Here is a 21,581-nt window from a genome sequence, read left to right as displayed (position 1 = left end):
CCTCTCCCAGCATCACTCTATCCCCCCTCCCACTGACACCTCCCCTCCTGCCCTTTTCCTCATTGTCTGCACTTGGCCCCCTGGCATTTGTCTCCCCTGCACCCCTGTCCCTTGGTGCTTTCTTCTTCTTCTCCTCCTGACCTCCTCCCCTCGGCACAAGCCCCTTCCCCATATTTTTCCCTTCCCCTCCCCCCCACAGTCCAGCCCCTTCCCCTCCCCAGGGGCCAGCTCTAGGTTTTTTGCTGCCCCAAGCAAAACATTTCCCTCCCCCCCCCCTCCCGCTTGTCGTCTTTTACACATTTGCATTTTGCAGTGGTGTTTTCTTTTTTTGTTTGTTTTCTTTTTTTGTCCCAGCATTTTAGCCTTATAAATAACAAATAGCATTTTCATTCATTTTTTTTCCATAAAGGCAAAGGCGCTTCAAGAGAACTACCCCTTTCACTCGCTGCTGGGTCACAGCAGCCTTTTCCCTGCCCTGTCCAGACCCTCCCTATGGGCAAACACCCTTCACTCCCGACCCACAGAGGGAGCAGGGTGCAGGGACAGCACAGAGCCAGAGGGGTGCAGGGAACAGTGGGGGAGCAAGATGTGATGGAGGCACGGGGAATGGGACGCGGGGAAGAGGAGGGGCAGAGGAATCAGGGTCTAGGGGCAGTGCAGGGAACGGGCAGAACAGAGCTGGGGGGACAGGGATCGGGGGGAGCAGAGTGCGGGGTGTAAGGGTGGCGCAGAGCCAAAGGGTCGCAGGGAAGAGGGAGAGCAGGAGGTCCGGAGTGCAGGGGTGGCATGGGGAATGGGCGGCGTGGAGACAAAGGGGGGTTGGGGCCGTGGCAGGACTGGAGCTGGTGAGGCGGGCCCTGGCTGTGCCGCGCGCTGCAGCCAGCTCCCAGGGACACGCAGCCAGAGCTGAGCTGCCGCGGCCCTTTAAAATCAACGGGGCCAGGTCACACCAGCATCCTGGCGTCCTATCCCGCCTCCTTGTGCCGGAGCTGCACGCAGGCAGCCCGGTGGGAAGAATCGCCGCACTTCCCCCTTCCCAGCAGCGCTCTGCTCCTCCACCGGCCGGCGGATCGGATGGGGTCACGCTGCCCGTGGTACGGGCCTCAGCCAGCCCATCACAACGGCCCACCGGGCCAGTCCGCCCCTGCACTCGCCAGCTGGAAAAATCTACTCGCTATGGGCGAGCGGGTGAGTACATTTGTCGAGCCCTGCACACACATCATATGAAGAATACAGGCTCTGTTCTTGTATTGCAAATGTTCTCTGTCTGGGAGAGAGCAATAGGCCTGGACTGCCTATTGTGAGGAAGGATTGTTCGGTAAATGGCTGTGCTAACTAGCACTGCTCCATGGACAATGGCTCTCGGAGTGGCCAATACACACCTGAGGAATGCGTCGGGAAACTTGCAAACCAGCCAGTGCACAATGGCTACTTGAATGTGAAACAGAGATCGGTCACTTGATCATGTGACCAGCTCCAGTTTGGAAGACACCAGGGCTACGTCTAGATTGGCATGATTTTCCAGAAATGCTTTTAAAGGAAAAGTTTTCCGTTAAAAGCATTTTCGGAACAGAGCGTCTAGATTGGCACGGACGCTTTTCCGCAAAAGCACTTTTTGCGGAAAAGCGTCCGTGCCAATCTAGATGCGCTTTTACGCAAAAAAGCCCCAATCACCATTTTCGCGATCGGGGCTTTTTTGCAGAAAACAAATCTGAGCTGTTTACACTGGCCCTTTTGCGCAAAAGTTTTGCGCAAAAGGACTTTTGCCCGAACGGGAGCAGCATAGTATTTCCGCAAGAACACTGACAATCTTACATGAGATAGTCAGTGCTTTTGCGGAAATTCAAGTAACCAGTGTAGACAGCTGGCAAGTTTTTCCGGAAAAGCGGCTGATATTCCAGAAAAACTGGCCAGTCTATACACAGCCCAGGAATATAAAAATGCCATGAGGCTGTCTCCATCTTGTCTTCAATCTTGCTCCGGATTCCAGATGCAGCTTTGCTAGGGACAGAGAGCTGGCAAGGATTGCTGACCCATCCTAATACAGGATGTACACCAGAGACTTCTAAGCTAGCAGTTTGTAACATCTCTGCTAAGAGCCTGCAGCAAGAATTTGGTAATTCCTTAATCTTACTCTGAACCTATTCTTTCTTTTATTAATAAATGTTTAGATTTTAGATTCTGAAGGACTGGCTCAGCGTGCTTTTGTGGGTAAGATCTAAAGTATAAATTGGCCTGGGACTCCGGCTAGTTCTTTGGGACGGGCAGGATCTGTTCAGGTAGGTGAGATCAGGTTTTATAACCTCTCACCTGTGTGTAAGGCCCGGGACTGATTGTGGCACAGGGAGAGCTGAGATCTGAGGGTTTTGCTCATGAGGCTTCCTGCTGGCTATCTTGGCAGCTGAAGTGTTCTGTGTGATTGGTTTGTGGCTTATTTTGGGAAAGGTCTCCCGTAGAGGGCTGTAAGCAGCCCTGGTTTTGAGCAGCTCGCCCTCAGCGGTGCCTACACCCAGTCCAGTCCGTCACAACATCAAGGTAACTAGACTAGCTACAGTTACAGTGGTGCCTTTCAGCTAAATCAGTTTGTCTCTCTCTTTATACTGGGAGCTTGCATAAATGTAACAAGATCATTTTTAATTATACTTTGATAGCCTGTTATTTGAATTTTCTTAGAAAACAGAAATCAGTTCTGATCCTCTTTGTTTTTCACCCACTTATGCTCCATCTCTCCACTTTGTCAAAGCAATCAGGTGTTGCTTTCTTTATACAGAATTTATTACACACTACTTACAGGTTCCACACACTCAAATTTCTTCCGTTCCTGTATCTCCTGCAGCTTGCACACATATTCTAGTGACAGCTCATAAAAGTGTTTTCTATTTTGCTCCACCTGGAAATCTGCCTACGGAGAGAATAGAGCAGTTTTAGGTTTCACAGACATTACACAGATAGAATCTTCAGCTCTACATACATGTCATTCTCAAGCTAAGTAATAAGGCTCTCCAGGCAAAAGACTCTCCCCAATTGTTCATTACTGTAAACATCATTCATTACTGTAACTTACTTTGGATACATTAACAGCAATGCCTTTTACCATATGCTTGGTTGTATTTTGTTTCAGAAGGTGGAGTGTTCTTGGAAACTCACATGACTTTTCATTTTAATTGCAATGCAGATCACAAACATGTCAGTGCAAATATATACTTAAATATCACACACAAGGGCCCTGCACAGATACAGAGGGGATAAGAAGATTCATGCCTAAAAGATGTGAACTGCTTATATTCAACCATAGTTTTTTTCATTTAAAATCTTATAGGCATTAAATAAGAGCACATTTTGGTTGTTGAAATATTTAATATTCTGATTTGTTTTCTAGCATTTCGAAAAACAAGAATAAGAAGTTACATCTAATAAGTTTTAAAGAATATTTTAATTGGTAATAAAAGAAATTGGTGTAAGTGAACTTTGCTATTGAAAATTCCATCAAGAAAATTAAATACATCTATTTTTATTTTCTATACTTTGAACAAGTGGCGCTAGTACTGTTAATAGGCATCTGTTCAACACTGCTCAAAGGCTGCTCTTGTTTTTCTGCTCAGGTATCATCTCTGTTTTAGAGGTTTACAAGTTTCCTTACCTTTAGACACACCTCAATACGTGGCTTATGAAAACATTATTTTCATTTTTCTGTATCAAGTTGTCTACAGTATCTGATCAATTTAGTAAGAACAATTTCTACCCATGATTCTACAAACATTTATGCATATGCTTCAAGTTAAGCATGAGTAGTGCCAATGTACTTCAATTGAACTACTCATCTATTCAAAGTTAAACACATGTAGATTTGCAAAAGCATGGTCTAACTTTGAGAAACACAACATGCAAAGACAATATGCTGAAAGTCTGACTGGATGCTCAAATTCTTATGTAACTGGCGGACTATGAAAATGGTTTTTATGAAGGAGAATGGTGGGAACATTTTGTTAGGAAAAACCTTAAATTTGGGAGAGTGATAAGTGTTCTTTAATATATGTAGAGCATAGAGAAGCAAAATAGAAAACCAAGCAATCTGGGAGATTTTCCTTCTGTAAGATAAGTCTTCTGAATACAAAGGCTGAAAAAAGCTTCCTTTGCTCATCTTCTCATACCTTATTTACTGGTCCTTGAGAAACAGAAGCTGACAAAATCTACTGTGGCCGGGCCACTGAGGAAACCAAAGGTATGCCAACAAAAAACAGAGATTTTTAAGTCTTGACCTATAGAAGGCATCAACATTCTTTCCTCCTCTCGGGCAGCAACATTTGATCAGGTTCTCCAAATTAAAAAATAAAATCAGCATGCGAGTTGTTGCATTTAGTATTCCATTATATCAGTCAACCCAATCTACATATTACAATGTAAGCATATATGCAGTGAAACCCTGTATAAATGCAGGTTTCTCCACACACTGTTCATGCTTCACTACTCCTTTAACTACCTGTAAAAGTGACAAAGATCAGTAATGTTACGTATATGAACTAAAAATATGTCTGAGACCCAACAAACAATGGTAATGTTCTACTGGTAATGATTTTCTTAAAGAAAACCAAATTTCCTTGATTGAAGGCAATTGTCTTTCAACAGCCTAAGTGTTCTTTTTGTACTTTATTAAGTATATTTAAGTACTAAAAGCAAAAAGGAAAGATCTTCATTTTCAGTGACTGATGAAGAAACAGCAGCAGTACCTCTAATAGTTGTGGCTCTTTCTTCTTAGCAGACAAATTTAAATGCTTCTCTAACAAGCTGTAGTTTTTCTCTGTCTCTTTGTCAAATTTCTTCTTTTCCTCCTGCAAGTAAAACAATCAATTCAATATTATTCACTTAAATATGAAAATACAAGAACAGTTCATCTGCTCACTTGTTAAAGTTCTAGGTGAGAGATGTAACAGCAGCAGTGAAGGACAAACACCACAACATACTATGCCACCTAGTAAATGACAAGTGACACTTTAAAAAAAAATTAAATTTAGACTGAGGACCTAAACTGAATTAAAGCCCAATTACACTAATGACAGAAAATAACTCCTATTAACAAATGAGTGAGCTTTTTCCAGTGTAAAAACAAAAAAAGTCTGTAACTATGGTTAATGTTGCCAACTCTTGAGATTTTATTGTGAAACTCACAAAGCTTGCCTTGTTTTTAAAGCCCGGCTCTTGGTTTTATGATTATATGAGAACTGCATCTTTCTTTCTTTTTTAAATTATGTAAGTTTTTAGCCCTTACAGTGGCAGACAAAAGCTTGAAAATAAGACCAACATATCCCTTATAGCAAAGATACTCAGGTTGAGGTTTGAGAGCCACAAGTGGCTCTTTAATGCATCTCCTGTGGCTCTTTCTAGCAACCGATATTAAAAGAGTGTGACTTAATTATTCACCAATCAGAATACATTAACTATGTTACTAACCAACTGTAGCTGGTAAAATAATACTTGGTCATTTGTTTTGCTGCGAGAATGCTCAAATATTTGTGCTCTTTCCCCTCTCCTCCAAAATAAGATACTTCCTAATATGAAAAACTTCACCACATACCAGTACTCTATTTAAATTCAGATTTATTTAGTCAACTGTGAAACTTTGTTTCCAAGAGGTCAGTTCATTGAGGGCTCAGAATTGGACCTGACCTGTCTAGTCCAGTCTCATTTACCAATATGAGTTAAACTGTTTAATATTAAACAGCAGTCATACAAGGTGAACTAAACGTTCAGTATTTGCTTTTTGTAGTGAGCATATGTATTTTTCCTACATCAAATATATTTACTGTTCTAGATTCAGACACAATAATTCTGACTGTATTATACTTGGAAATTTTGATACTATGCAGTGTTATCTTTCCAATACCATCACTAATGCTTCAGCATTTCCATTATACTACATTTTAATAATTCCAGAAAAATATTCTTCAGACTTCCATAAAACAGATTTTTAAAAATGTTCTATTTAAGCTTAAAATTTAGCAATATAGGTGTTTTGTTTAAAATACAGTTAAAATTCCACAGCAAGAGCCTGAAGTTCCTAAGCAGTTTTTTGGGGGTGGTCCTTACATTTGCTTTAAATAGTTGTACCTGTGTGCAGTTGCCTAAGCAAGGACTGTATAAAAATAGAGTAAGAGCCTAAAACTTGTCCCAAGGAATCTCTGTTGCTATTATGCTTGTGGAGAAATGAACCTTTTGCTAATGTTAGGAGACCCAGAAATCAATTCTCTTAAAAAAAGCCTTAATATGGATACATATTATATATTTGTAGTCCCCTTACTAAAGGGGCCTCTGTTTTATTCTAAAAAGACCCTGTGTGCTACAATCCAGACTACAATTCCCATGAGCCCTCGGAACAAAAGAGGTAGGAGGGACTCTTGTGAGAGAGAGGAGGCTCTCTCCATGTGCTTGAAGAAAGAGGCCTAGCAGTCTGGGACTCTGCCTTGCAGTTTGGAACCAAAGGGGGAGCCAGGCTGCTGCCAAGGACACTGACCCAGTGCAGGGGCTGTTGGAGTGCAGCTACTAGATGCCTGTTGGAACTGGGAGTTAGCAGGCTGCTTCCTATAGGCACAGTATGAGGCAGTAAGTTTGGGCCTTGCTGGAAGAGTGCTGCCTGGGACAGAGCTGCTGTTTAGCCTGGACCAAATCCTCACTACAGCTGCAACATCAGCGCGCCAACGCAAGCAAGTGTCTGGGACTGAGTCTAAGGGTGTGCACACTCTGGGATGGGGTCACTGTTGTCTAGCTATATAAGCTTCAGTTATTGTTATGTGTTTTGTTAATGCTATTCCTTGCTATTCTGTTAATCCCTGTTTATTTAAGTTAAGTAAAGATTGTTTATTTTAAAGTATTCTGTTAGATCCAGCTTTACGTTGGAATGAGTATATTCCTGGAGGCTCTCAAGGCACCAGTGTGTGTACAAGGCCAGCCAGGTGGAGGCATCCCCAGTTTACATTCATTGCCAGCAAGGGACTGCAGAAAGGGGGGTGGATAGGGCTTTCCCCAACTAAACACCATCACCACTGGGGTGCTCAGGATCTCTTTTAGGTTAAAACATCTGGCGCCCAGGCACACCTGTGAGTGTGACCTGCTCCCCAGTAACTGGGGGAGGAAAAAGGGGGTCACATATTTATTATGACCCTGAATCTATACAAAGCTTTTCATTCAAAAGTCTTCTGAAGCATTTTTCAAATCTTGTGTACTGAAGGCATATATTTGGGAATCCTTTTGGCCACCACTGAAGTGTAGCCTCTTCCAGGGTGGAATAAGTAAGCTGTTTAACAGTGGATAGTAAAACTGTACAAGTTGAGACACAAAGTGGGGAATGAGGTATCCTAATGAAATTGTGTTGAGAAATTCAAGGTGGCAGAAGACAGTTACCCAAGCAAATATTTGACATGACAGCAGGGTTAAACACTGGTAAAAAATGCCAAGAGTGTTTTTAATGATTATAAATGATCAGCAGTTCTCATCTAGAAGACAGCAACACCCTTGACCTGCTGCTCACAAACAGGGAGGAACTAGTAGCGGAAGTAGAGGTGGGTGACAACCTGGGAAGCAGTGATCATGAGATGGTAGATTTCAGGATCCTGACCAAAGGAAGAAAGGATTGTTGCAAAATACACACCTTGGATTTGAGAAAAACAGACTTTGACTCCCCCAGAGAACTGATGGGCAGGATTCGCTGGGATGCTTACAAGAAGAGCTGGAAGTATTTTAAAGAAGCCTTATTTAAGGAACAGAAAGAAACCATCCCGATGTGCAGCAAGAAAAGCAAATATGGTAGGCGACCAGATTGGCTCACCGGGGAAATCCTTGGTGATCTTAAACACAAAAAGGAAACTTACAAGAAGTGGAAACTTGGACTGATGACTAGGGAGGAGTATAAATATATTGCTCGAGGATTCAGAGGAGTTATCATGAAGGCGAAAGCACAATTGGAATTGAAGCTAGCAAGGGATGTGAAGGGTAATAAGAAAGGTTTCTAGAGGCATGTTAGCAATAAGAAGGTGATCAGAGAGAGTGTAGGGCCCTTACTGGATGAGGGAGGTAAGCTAGTGACAGATGATGTGAGAAAAGCTGAAGTACTCAATGCTTTTTCCCCTGTCTTCACAGACAAGGTAGCTCCCAGACTAAAGCACTAGACAACGCAGTAGGGGAAGGAGGTAGACAGCCCTTAGTGGGGAAAGAACAGGTTAGGAACAATTTAGAAAAGCTAAACATACACAAATCCATCGGTCTGGATTTAATGCATTTGAGGATACTGAAGGAGTTGGTAAATGTCATTGCAGAGCCTTTGGCCATTATCTTTGAAAACTCATGGAGATTGGGAAAGATCCCAGATGATCGGAAAAAAGCAAATGTAGTTCCCATCTTTAAAACAGGGATGAAGGACAATCCAGGGAACTACAGACTAGTCAGCCTTACCTCAGTCCCTAGAAAAATCATGGAGGGAATCCTCAAGAAATCCATGCTGAAGCACTTGGAAGAGGGGGAAGTGATTAGGAATAGTCAACATGGATTCACGAAGGACAAGTCATGCCTGACCAATCTGATTAGCTTCTATGATGAGGTAACTGATTCTGTGGATATGGGAAAGTCAGTGGATGTGATACATCTTGACTTTAGCAAAGCTTTTGATACGGTCTCCCACAATATTCTTGCCAGCAAGTTAAAGGAGTATGGATTGGATAAATGGACTGTAAGATGGATAGAAAGCTGGCTAGACTGTCAGGCCCAACAGGCAGTGATCAATGGCTCAATGTCAGGTTGGCGGTCGGTTTGTAGTGGCGTGCCCCAAGGATCTGTTATAGGACTGGTTTTGTTCAACAACTTTATTAATGATAGAAATGTAGCCGTGTTAGTCTGGTGTAGCTGAAACAAAAAACAGGAATATGTAGCACTTTAAAGTCTAACAAGATGGTTTATTAGGTGATGAGCTTTCATGGGCCAGACCCATGTCCTCAGATCAAATAGTGGAAGAAAATTGTCACAACTATATATACCAAAGGATACAGTTAAAAAAAATGAACACATATGAAAAGGACAAATCAAATTTCAAGAAATACAAAAACATCAAGAATGACATTTCTAACTTAGAGAGTCTCAGCTCAAGACAAACATCGACACCGACTAACACCTTGCAAGACTTTTGTTCCACCAGACAAGAAATCTACTATTTCTACACTTCTATTCCCTACAACAAAGAAAAGACAAACTTTCTAAACTGCTCCACACCACAGGCTACAACAGCAACTACCTCTACCCACCGGATAATATTGTTAACCTCTCCACCTACAAACTCAATCCAGCAGAAGAGTCCGTCTTATCCCGGGGTCTCTCTTTCTGCCCCACGTCCCCCACAAACTGAATACAATTTTGTGATGACCTTGAGGCTTTTTGTTGCCGCCTCCGCCTCCGAGAATATTTCCAAACCACCAATGAACATCAATCTGACCTACCAGATCCCCCTATCGACACCAAAGGAAAAATAATTCTATATGGACTCCCCCTGTCAGAATTACAATCTGGATTTCTATATACAAAGCGTCCGCAACAACGCACAGACTGACATTATTCACAAACTACAACAAGCGACACAATCTCAGCAGCGCTGAACACCATGCCATTCAATGTCCCAAAAACAATCTGGACACTATAATCAAACCAGTTGACAAAGGGGGTGCTGTGGTCATTATGAATAAGGCCGACTATAACCAGGAGGCAACCAGACAACTCTCCAACACCACATTTTACAAACCTCTCTCCTCTGATCCCACCTCAGAATACCAAAAGAAACTACACTATCTCCTTAAAAGCCTCCCTACAGCTACTCGGGAACAAATCCACACAGAAACACCTTCTGACCCCCAACCAGGATTGTTCTATCTCCTTCCCTAAATCCATAAACCTGGATACCCCGGACGTCCCATCATCTCTAGTATCGGCACGCTCACAACTGGTTTATCCAGCTATGTAGACTCTCTTCTCAAACCCAAAGCAACAAACACCCCCAGCTATCTGCGAGATACTACTGACTTCCTAAAGAAACTACAAAACATTGATAACCTCCCCAATAACACCATCCTTGCCACCATGGATGTAGAAGCTCTATACACCAACATCCCACATGAAGACGGATTACAAGCAATTAGAAACACTATCCCAGAGGACACCACTGCCAATCTGATAGCAGACCTATGTAACTTTGTTCTCAACCACAATTATTTCCAGTTCAAGAAGAACTTATACCTCCAAATCAGTGGCACAGTCATGGGTACACGCATGGCCCCACAGTATGCTAATATCTTTATGGTTGACCTAGAACAACGTTTCCTCAACTCCCATCCCCTTTTACCCCTTCTCTACTTACGCTACATCGATGACACCTTTATGATCTGGATGCATGGCCAAGAAACACTGGAGACATTCCACAGAGATTTTAACAACCTGCACCCCACCATTAATCTCAGTCTGGACCATTCTACACGAGAGATCCATTTCTTGGACACCACAGTACAAATTAGCAATGGAAAATTAGACAGCACTCTCTGCAGAAAACCCACTGACTCAAACAGTTACCTACATGCTTCCAGCTCCCATCCAGAACACACCATACGATCCATCATCTATAGCCAAGCCCTTCGATACAACCACATCTGCTCTAATCCCACTGACAGAGACCAGAAACTTCAGGATCTCTACCAAGCATTTACAAACCTCAACTACCCACCAGGAGAAATAAAAAAGCAAATTGAAAGAGCCAGACGAATACCTAGAAACCATCTACTTCAAGACAGACCCAAGAAAACCAACAATACAACACAACTTGTCATCACCTACAGCCCCCAACTGAAACCTGTCCAACACATTATCAATAAACTACAGCCTATACTGGAACAGGATACTAAGCTCTGAGAGGCTCTGGGAGACAGACCCATAGTCTCCGTGGCTGTGTCTAGACTACATGGCTCCATCGATGAAGCCATGTAGATTAGGGTTGTAGGCAAAGGCAAATGAAGCCGCGATTTAAATGATCGCGGCTTCATTTAAATTTACATGGCTGCCGCGCTGAGCCGACAAACAGCTGATCAGCTATTTGTCCGCTCAGCGCGCTAGTCTGGACGCTCCCCTGCAGATATCAAAGCCCTTTGTCGGCAGCCCTGTTATTCCTTGTGGGATGAGGTTTATCGGGGCTGCCGACAAAGGGCTTTGATGTCAGCAGGGGAGCGTCCAGACTAGCGCGCTGAGCGGACAAACAGCTGATCAGCTGTTTGTCGGCTCAGCGCGGCAGCCATGTAAATTTAAATGAAGCCGCGATCATTTAAATCGCAGTTTCATTTGCCTTTGCCAAAAAAAACAAATCTACATGTCGACGGAGCCATGTAGTCTAGACATACCCCTATAGACAACCACCTAACCGTAAGATGATTCTTACCAACAACCACAGGACATACCACACTAATACCAACCCTGGTATCTTCCTTTCCAACAAACCCCGTTGCCAGCTTTGTCCACATATTCACTCTGCTGAGACCATTATTGGACCTAACCAAGTGAGTTATAAGATCAAGAACACATATTCCTGCGCATCCAGAAATATAATTTATGCTATCATGTGTCGAAAGTGTCCATCTGCTACGTACAATGGACAAACATCTCAGACAATTCGCCAAAGGATCAATGCCCACAAAACAGATATTAGACAGGATCACAAAGAAAAAACAGTTTCTTGCCATTTCAACCAGAAAGGACATTGTCTCAATGACTTGATTACCTGCATCCTGCTTCAAAGGCCTTTTAAGACTACACTTGAAAGAGAATCCTCTGAACTGTCATTCATGCTTAAATTCGACACTTTACACTTAAGTTTGAATAAAGTCTAATTATCTTACCCATTACACACATAGCTTCCCCAATTATCACCTCTAATCATTAGCTCACAGACATTTACCTGCCCTCCCACTGCCCTTCTGTTCTGAAATTTGATTTGTCCTTTTCATATGTGTTCATTTTTTTAATTGCATCCTTTGGTATATATGGTTGTGACAATTTTCTTCCACTATTTGATCTGAGGAACTGGGTCTGGCCCACGAAAGCTTATCACCTAATAAACCATCTTGTTAGTCTTTAAAGTGTTACATAGTCCTGTTTTTTGTTTCATCTTTATTAATGACCTGGATGAGGGGATGGATTGCACCCTCAGCAAGTCTGCAGATGATACTAAGCTAGGGGGAAAGGTAGCTACGCTGGAGCGTAGAGATAGGATCCAGAGTGACCTAGAAAGATTAGAGGTTTGGGCCAAAAGAAATGTAATGAGGTTCAACAAAGACCAGTGTAGAGTCTTGCACTTGGGACGGAAGAATCCCAAGCATTGTTACAGGCTGGGGACTGAATGGCTAAGTAGCAGTTTTGCAGAAAAGGACCTGAGGAATTACAGTGGATGAGAAGCTGGATATGAGTCAACAGTGTGCCCTTGTAGACAAGAGGGCTAATGGCATATTAGGGTGCATTAGGAGGAGCACTGCCAGCAGATCTAGAGAAGTGATTATCTCCCTTTATTCAGCTCTGGTGAGGCAATATCTGGAGTATTGTATCCAGTTCTGGGCTCCCAACTATAGAAAGGATGTGGACACACTGAAGAGGGTCCAACAGAGGGCGTCCAAATTGATTAGGGGGCTAGAGTGCATGACCTATGAGGAGAGACTGAGGGATTTGGGTTTGTTTAGTCTGCAGAAGAGAAGAGTGAGGGGGGAATCTGCTAGCAGCCTTCAACTTCCTGAAGGGAGGTTCCAAAGGGGATGAAGAAAGGCTGTTCACAGTAGTGACTGATGGCAGAATGGTCTCAAGTTACAATGGGAGAGGTCTAGGTTGGATATTAGGATAAACTATTTCACTAGGAGCATGGTGAAGTACTGGAATGGGTTACCTAGGGAAGTGGTAGAATCTCCATCCCTAGAGGTTTTTAAGTCTCGGCTTGAAAAAGCCCTGGCTGGGTTGATTTAGTTGGGATTGGTCCTGCCTTGGGCAGGGGGCTGGACTTGATGACCCCCTGAAGTCTCTTCCAGCTCTATGATTTTACCCTCACAAATGAGGTATTGGTTCTAGGTATGCTAAATTTTGCATCGACTATTCGATTAGTCAATAGGGTACCTCCACCTTTGAAGTGTAGCAACAGCCTTAGTGCGAAAGTGCCTGTGGAGCCTGGGGTCAACTAAGGACTCCCCCACTGACTCCGGGCTTCCTGTGGTGCTACCAGTTGGAATGCCACAGAGACCCCAGCCCCTCCATTCCCCCGCGTGATGCCTCTTTCTGATAGAGGCAGCAAATGGGGTGGGGGGAGCAACGAGTCAATTAGTCATTCAGATCCCCCTAATTGGTTCAATATTGATTTTTGGGGGGTAGGGACTAACTGTGGTACAACTAACTCACTTTTTTTGTTGTTTAAAAGGGGACCAATTACTGAGACAACTTTTAAAACATGCTAGACAAAAGCCCTGATTGGCTTGTGAGCACTGAAAAACTTCTCATGGACTCCAGAAGATTAAGTGAAGGCAGACTTGGTGTCTTGTTTTATTGTTTACAATCTAGGTTAGAGCATTTTCCCATCGCGTACCATTAAGAGATTCTTGTTCTGAGTTGAAAGTGAATCAGGAAGCAACATTTAGTGGCTGAATAAAGAGGGAAATTCTTCACTTTGGCACTGAACAAAGTGGAATTTTACCTTCCTGGTGGGGAAAAAAAATCAGCAACCAAAGTTTAGGCAGGAGGAAACAGACCTGTTCTATTTCAGAAGCACTAACTTTTGGCTGGGATTGCATTTTGGCAGATTATAAACTAAGGAATTTTTGCAGACAATTTGGCTTCTTGCAAAATTTTGTTGAAATTGTAGGGGGAAAAAAAGTGTTTTCTGTGTCAGAAACTATTTAGAAAGTTCACCATGTCAGTGTTCTTGGTAAAGGGAGATTTAAGCATGTTAACCCTTAATTGAAATTTCCCTCTAATTTTTTAGATGCCATTTCCAAGTGAAACCACAAAAGGATCAAGTAAAAGAGCCCAAGCTCTGACATCTACAGAGTTATTAGACAATTTATTATGGTGAGTTTTGGGAATGTACACAGCAGAAGGACAGCGTTAAGAAGTTTTTCTTAACAAAAAAGCCCTAAGTTTTTAAGAACTGTATATAGGAGGAAAAGCTACAAGGAGGTAAACTCTGTCTCTACTATTTCTATCGGTAAAGAATGGTTTAATACAGGGAGTTTAAGTTTCATTATTGGAGATAAATATGACAGATAGGAGAGGCAGCAATCCTTAATCACAAAGAGCCAGGAATTCTTTGGAACAGGCAGAGACAAGCTAAACTACTCACCCTCCCAACCCACCACCCTAAACAAATCAGAATCATTATTTTTTAATAACAAGTTATCAGTTTAACTTCAGTAGAAAATATAAGATGAAAGGGTATGACATTGAATTCCTTAAAGTAGGTAACAGAGCAGGTTTTTAAATATGCAAACAAGTGAATATACAGCTGAAGATTAGGGTCATCCATTAGCAACACGAGAACGTTCTTTGTGACATTTATCCAAGACAAAGACGACCAGGGAGAGAAAAGGACACATTCCTCCCCTCTCAATACATACTTTCCATTTGATTCTGAACCAAGTTCCCAAAGAAAAAAATTGGCATATAAGATAAACACCACCACTTCTATCTACTCTGCCAAATGTGTGTCATGAAGATACTTTGACCAAATAGAGAAATGAAACTAATCTATTTTTAAAAAGGCAAACAAATAAATGGGAGACAAACCTTTACAGCTCCTAGTTGTTCCTTCCTAAATTTTTCCAAAGGTTTGATCAGCGTTTCGGTAACACTGAGTGCCTAGAGAAAGAAAAATCAGAGTATATATAGCATAATATCCAGAGAGGAGGAAGGCAAGTCATTTTAAGCTCCCAACTGAAAATAAACATAAAATTAAAAGTTTTATAAATTTTCAAAAAGCACCTAAGTGAGTTAGGAGCTTGAGCCCCATTTAAAAAACTCCTATGGCTCCTACATCACTTGAGAGATTTTGAAAATGTTATTCTTCAACTCATCTTCAATAAAAAATTATTTCCCAAGTTTAGCATCATTAACTGTATGAATAGTCTGATGCAAATAGAAGATTTGGATGAGGTTTCCTCCAGTCTTTCTGAACAAGGCAATTGTTTCCTAACAATCAAGCTCTGTCCCATTCATTCACAAAACACTTCACATCACCTTTTTTCTTTATAAATTACAAGAATGACTTACACTTGGGGGCATCAAATCAAGGTATTGCTACAAATGCAGTACTGAAGAGCAAATCACTCTTCATATACAGGCAGTAGTCCCACCTGCCAATTAAGCCTTCCAATCTATTTCTCATATGCTAAGCTTAATTGTACACAAAAAAACACCTTGCATTAAAAGAAGATTACTTAGGTTGCAGTCATTTTCAAAATTTAGGAAATGACACATCTACTGTTGACCATGTAGCCTTCATTTCACACCCTGCATGTTCATCCTTTGCCCTGAAAAAGACCAGGTTTGCACAGGAACATTAGGCCACAAACTGTTACCTCCCCCAAGAGTTGAAGAAGGTCCTACTCTACATGGTACTCCCAAAGTGGTGGAAATGGCTGACGTCAATTGCTGGGAATGGTGGTGATGGGAGAGGATCCTGGCTCCATCCACATCCCCACACACACTACAAATACTCCAGTTACTATTAGCTCTTTCCAGTGCAGGAGTGGCCATGCCTCACTCTTTAGGAGGCCTCACACTTTAGAACAATCTTTATATGATAGGCTGCTAACATTTTTCTGAGAAATGAAAGCAGAGCAAGGAAATGTCAATTTTAACACTAACTGGGTGAACCCTAAATTCATATCATGGGATAAGCAAAAAGCAAGTTACTAGCCTCGAGGCTCTGTCCCTGCTGAATATTAAAAGTGTTAGCAAAGGATGTGTATGGAGGTGTAAAAGCTTTTCATAAAAGGCATACAGGATTTTTTAAATGGGAAATGTTAGGCAACCTAAATATAAGCGTTGCTATGAGCTCTCTTGCTAATACTAAAGAGTTCAAATAAACTTCAAACAAGCTTTTAAACACTAGTCACCAACAGCAAAGGAGAATTATAAATTAGTGAAACTGAACAGGCTTGTCAAACAAACAGGTAAGTAAACAGTTAACTGGACTCAGAACATGATCAAAAATCCAATTAAAACAGCTCTCATCCAAGCCCAGCATTTGTTGGAATAAGGGTTTTATGCTGTAAAAGAGGATACAATGAAATACTGTAAAATTTACCCATGTTGGTCTGGGCATGCAAGGTAAAGTACTTGTAAAAGAAATTGAACTCTGATTATTTTCTTCTATATTTTTAAAATAGCTTTCCTTTGTCCTTCATAAGGCTTTCCTTACCTCTATATAGCAAGAAGAATTTTACCCTCATTTAATTGCATGTATGAATCATAATCTAACACCTTATAAGCTTAGACAAGCCAGCATGAAAAAATTCTCACTGTACAGTAGTTAAGCTAACCTAACCCTGTGTAGACACAGCAAAACTGACTGAAGAATTCTTCTGTGGACCTAGCTGCTCAGAGAGGTGGATTTCTATACTTCATAAGAACATGAGCAGAGTTGCATATGCCCAGTCCTCCCACTTCTAGGTACTGTAAGTGGGGGAATGACTCATTCGCCATCTTTTAGCTGTAATCCTTACTTCTACACTGAAACTGAAGCACTAGTGTTGTAGTTTGCCATGTTTCCTGCAAACACCTCAGGCCAATGCTCCAGAGATATCCCTAGAAATCTTTGGTTCAGTTTCCACTATGGGAGTTGCCACCTGCCACACATTGAAAGCATGGACCAGGAGTAGTTCTATTAAAAATGGGCTCTTTAGAGTAGAAGAAATTTTTAAAAAGCAACTCCATGCATTCCAGTACTCTGATGTTTGTATAAGAAATCTTCAAGACAACCATACAAGAGAAAGGAGACATCTGACAATAAGTAGACCGTATAAACTATTGGATTGTATCTAAGTGAAACATAAGCCAGGCCTGATACCATGTGATTTCATTCCTTCTATCAGAGATCACAGCCAGCCTGTAATAAATTAACCCATTTCCTAATGTTATTTTAAACATTATTTCAAGCTACCATCAAAGTGGTTTGATCAGGGGAACTATTTCTAAATCAACCCTTCATGGAATTGCATGGTTTGGGCCATTCATGCTCTCACTGGGAAAAATGGAAGCAGGCTAGGGTTTTGCATTTCTTAACATTCTTAAAAGCAAGAGTCTTGGCACAGAGAAGAAACACTGGTAGCAAGTCCTTGTTTCAAATCTCAATTTATTTTCCAGTTAGTGAAAGCTTATGATGTGGTCCAAAAGACACTCACAGATGTCTCCAGTGACTTGTATGCAGCTCTGTGTTCCATTTTGAAAGAACACTTTGCATCCATTTTATTGGCTAAAGGCTCACAGAGTTAATAAGAGAATATAATGAGCTGAGAAGATCAAAATGCAACAATATTTCATGAAGACCTTCTCATATAAAAAGGGATGTGTGTGAGGAAGGATGGTGATTTTCAATGAAAGAATATAAAGGCTATCACGAACAAATTTTTTGGAAGCTTTCCCCTTTTAAGGAGTATCTTCAACAAAAGTTTTTATGGACAGAAATATCTTCAATGAAACAGCAACAGGAATCCAGGAAGAAGAGGACTCGAGAGCGCCCATGAGATTATTAGTTTTGCAAGCAAAAATATGTAATGGTTTCCAGTTTGGAAGGGAAAGAGGACTGAAGGAAAAATACCCCTTGTAAAAATCAGTTTTCAGATGGAAAACCTACGATGTGAGAACTAGACAGTAAAATGTAACATAAAACAGGTCTAGATGTCAGGAAATAGAGACTTCTCTAAAGTTTGCCCTTTAAGTCAGCAACTAGTTTACCCTTGTTCTCAAAAAGAGAGCTGGCCCACAACATTTTGGCACCTAAGGTGAGGAGCTCAAATGATGCCCCCATGCCACCTTTTCTCCTGCCTGCCTGTTATGTCTCTTGTGCCCTCCAGCACAACACTCAACCATCTCTGTGCATCTAGAGCAGAGAGAATACATATGCACCAGCAGCAGACACAATTTTCTACACTCTGAGTCCTAGTGGCACCCCCACACACACAGTCTGGCACCTGAGGCGGCTGCCTCAGTTTGCCTCATGATAAGGCCAGCCCTGCTCAAAGATCTTATATACTTCAGTCATAACTCATTATGGAACTAATTTCTCCTGTTTATTGTAATTCATCAGGGGATGAAAAAGCTGCACTGAAAAGGAAGGAATCCAAGTGACAGACACAGCTGCAATGTTTATGATCCAACATTTCATTCTCATCAGTTGACTCCTCTTCCACACACACAACTGAATAAAAACACCTCTAACTACCACCAAAAACCACCTAATACCAATTTTAAATGAAAATCAAACCTAGTAAACTGAAGATTAGGACTGAAATTCTTTAGTAAATGTAAGTCATCTCAGGTGAGCGGCCGAATTTCAGAAAGTGATGTACTCTTTAAAACAGGGGTGGGGAATCTTTTTTCAGTTGAAAGCCATATTCCAGTGAGAATCAAAACAAAACTCCTCACTGACTGGGTCAGGGGCTGCCATTGCTCCAAGGGAGTTGAGGATTAGAGCTGCTGGCATTCATGCTCCACCCCCTGAGTGGGGTAGGGTGGCACTGAGGTTTGCCGGGGCCCGAATCCAAGTAAGCCAGGGACCAAATCTGAGCCATAGGCTCCCCATCCCTGTTATAAGGTGTCTGAATTTAGGCCACCACAAAGTCACTATTCACTTTCTGCTCATCTTGACCTAGGGGTTGTCAAAAGCTAACTTTACCAGGAAATGGGAGTGGTGGATGAAGCAGAAGAGTAAAGTGTTTAAGGTCTTTATATTTCTATATTATATAAACACAAATACACACACCCTGTAAACATGCACATATAGATTTTACACAGCACTGAACTCACAGCCCAAGGGCCACAGTGTTGCTTTAAGTCACTCTGAGAGCTTGACTAAATTACAGAGGCAGCAGGGGAGGAGGGAGGCATTTGGGTGCTGATACACGGTATCGGAGGCAGCAGTGTGGGAGAGGGGAGCAGGCAGGAGCCGGTACATGCAGGGAGCCGGCTTTCAAGCCAGCTCCCCACAAGCAGTAGTTCCCACCACTCCCCTCCATTGCTGCCTCTGATATAGAGGCAGCAAGGGGAGGTTGTGTGTAGTCGTTAGGATTAACTGATAAACCTAGACTTATTGGTTAGTCATTTAAATGACTATCCACTAGCATTCCTAATAGACTCTACAATGGAAATAGTAACTAACTATAATTATCAATGGTAGAGTTAGAATATACAAGTAAATTGACTGGAAAGAACACTCTAAAGTAAATTGGAAGACTCTCTTTTTACTTAATTTACATTAATGGCTCAGGATAACACACTACCTAAATTATTTTTGTAATCCTGAACCAGTCAGATATGAAGGGGGGTGACAAGAGGATGAATTATGTTGTTCGCAGTGGCGGCAGATGAACAGAATAAGAAGCAATAGTCTCAAGATGCCACGTGGGACATCTAGATTTGCTTTTAGGAAAAACTATTTCACCAAGAGGATGATGAAGCAGTGGAATGGGTTGCGAACATAGGTGGCAAAATCTCCATCCTTAGAGGCTTTTAAGCCCAGGCTTGACAAAGCCCTGTCTGGGATGATTTAGTTGGGGTCAGTCCTGCTTTGAACAGGGGATTGGACTAAAAGATCTCCTGAGATCTCTTCCAACCCTAATCTTCTATCATACTAGAACTTCCTGTATTCCACGCATTCTTAATATAAATAGAAATATTTCCAGAATGGCCTCCAGAGGCAAAGTGCCCTGCTTCATATTTGCCTCAGGGAATTTCAGTAAGTTACAGGGTTACGGAAAAGTGCAATTTGTTTTATTGAGCCACTCTATAATTCAAATGAATTCTTGGGTCAATGCCAGGATTTTCTTTTCACAAAACCTAGTAAATCCCTCGGTATTTAGAAACCTGACCTTTGCAACCCATGTAAGTCCTTAAACTGAGAACAAAAATAAAACTGCTTGAATGCAGTTTAAATATCTAACATGGTAGCAGACCAAATGAGTGCATTTGTGGTAGACAGTATGAAACATTTTATGAACTTAAGATTCATGTCTACACATGTTCTAATTGCTTTGGGAAACTATGAAAAATATACCTCCAAAAGCTTTTTATCCATATTTAGAATTCAAAGTCTGAAATATCTGCATTTACCAGATAGATATTAAAATCATTTTTACCATTTGCTGAATACAAAACACATTTAAAAGATCAGCAGCCTATTAAGTATACGTGTCAGTAATTAAGCAAAAGGAATTCATAATATATATCTTATCTGTAACTGTATTTCTTATCTGAGCTTCTCTCAGCTGATATCAACACCACAGTCAAAGCCATTTTATCAGTCACAAGCCTCCACACTGCCTTTTGGGATAGCAAAGAAAAATAAATGCCTGATAAGGGGATGCTGGTATGGCAAGAAGTCCTTTGTGAAAGGCTTTAAAAACTGTAGTATAAACATTGCACCACAACTGAAAATCTTTATAGCCCTGGTCTGGTGCCAAATGGTGTGGGTGCATCACGTCCTAACATTCCACTGATTTCAAGAGAATATCTATGGAACTTTGGCATCATTACACTGTTCACTGAAGAGCCAAAGAAAAGTAGTCAGATCAGCAGTCCATTTCTCCCTAACACCACACAATTTTTTTTTCCTAGATACTAATCCCGTTGTTCTTTTTCCACCTGCCCACTTTAATGGTGATTCAGTTCTAAAATATTTACTAGAGTATATCATTGCTCATGAAAGAAACCACATCTCAGCAGAAGTATTCAGTCTCCATTTGAAATTATTCACTCCCTGAGGAATTTTGTCATCAGCTCCTTCACATTTGAACACGTGTATTTTATGATCTTTTCCATTTCAGTTAAGTGTTTTCTATAAGGCAACCAGCACCTGGTACATGTGTAGTGTCATATTACCTCCTTACCTGCAAACAGGCTGCACATAATAAAGTGGAATACAGGCAGTCCCCGACTTACGCGGATCCGACTTATGTCAGATCCGCACTTATGAACGGGGCTTTTCTCGCCCCGGTCTCCCTGGTCTGTTGGGGGGGGGGGGGGGGTCCAGCAAAGCCGCTGGACCCCCCCCAACAGACCAGGGGGACAGGAGCAAAGCCGCCCAGGTGGCGGGGGTCCCGCTGCCTGGGCAGCTTTGCTCGGGTGTCCCTGGTCTGCTGGGGGGGTCCAGCGGCTTTGCTCAGGGGCAAAGGAGCAAAGCCACACGGGCGGCGGGGTCCCTCCACCTGTGCGGCTTTGCTCGGGTCTCCCTGGTCTGCTGGGGGGGTCCAGCGGCTTTGCTCAGGGGCAAAGGAGCAAAGCCACACGGGCGGCGGGGTCCCTCCACCTGTGCGGCTTTGCTC

The 21,581-nt window shown here is 42.1% G+C and overlaps 1 protein-coding gene across 8 annotated transcripts in view; it reads right to left on the bottom strand.

Annotated features, from left to right (window-relative positions):
• Positions 1-21,581, bottom strand: part of ARHGAP10 (Rho GTPase activating protein 10) — a 270,200-nt gene that overhangs the window by 160,954 nt on the left and 87,665 nt on the right. For 7 of the 8 annotated variants that reach the window (XR_012904148.1, XM_075930013.1, XM_075930007.1 and 4 more), the window contains exons 4-6: positions 14,827-14,898; positions 4,728-4,829; positions 2,792-2,902 (exon numbers count right to left, since the gene is read on the bottom strand). Coding sequence is in view for 7 of the 8 variants with exons in the window: in XM_075930013.1 (XP_075786128.1) it covers positions 2,792-2,902; positions 4,728-4,829; positions 14,827-14,898 (285 nt within the window). In the remaining variant the exon portion in view is untranslated. The remainder of the gene's footprint in view (positions 1-2,791; positions 2,903-4,727; positions 4,830-14,826; positions 14,899-21,581) is intronic. The other variant, XM_075930008.1, reaches the window with a different exon arrangement.

The sequence above is a fragment of the Pelodiscus sinensis genome, chromosome 5 (assembly GCF_049634645.1).
Source record: "Pelodiscus sinensis isolate JC-2024 chromosome 5, ASM4963464v1, whole genome shotgun sequence".
Classification (NCBI taxonomy): Eukaryota; Metazoa; Chordata; order Testudines; family Trionychidae; genus Pelodiscus; species Pelodiscus sinensis.
This window is presented reverse-complemented; position numbering and strand designations above follow the sequence as displayed.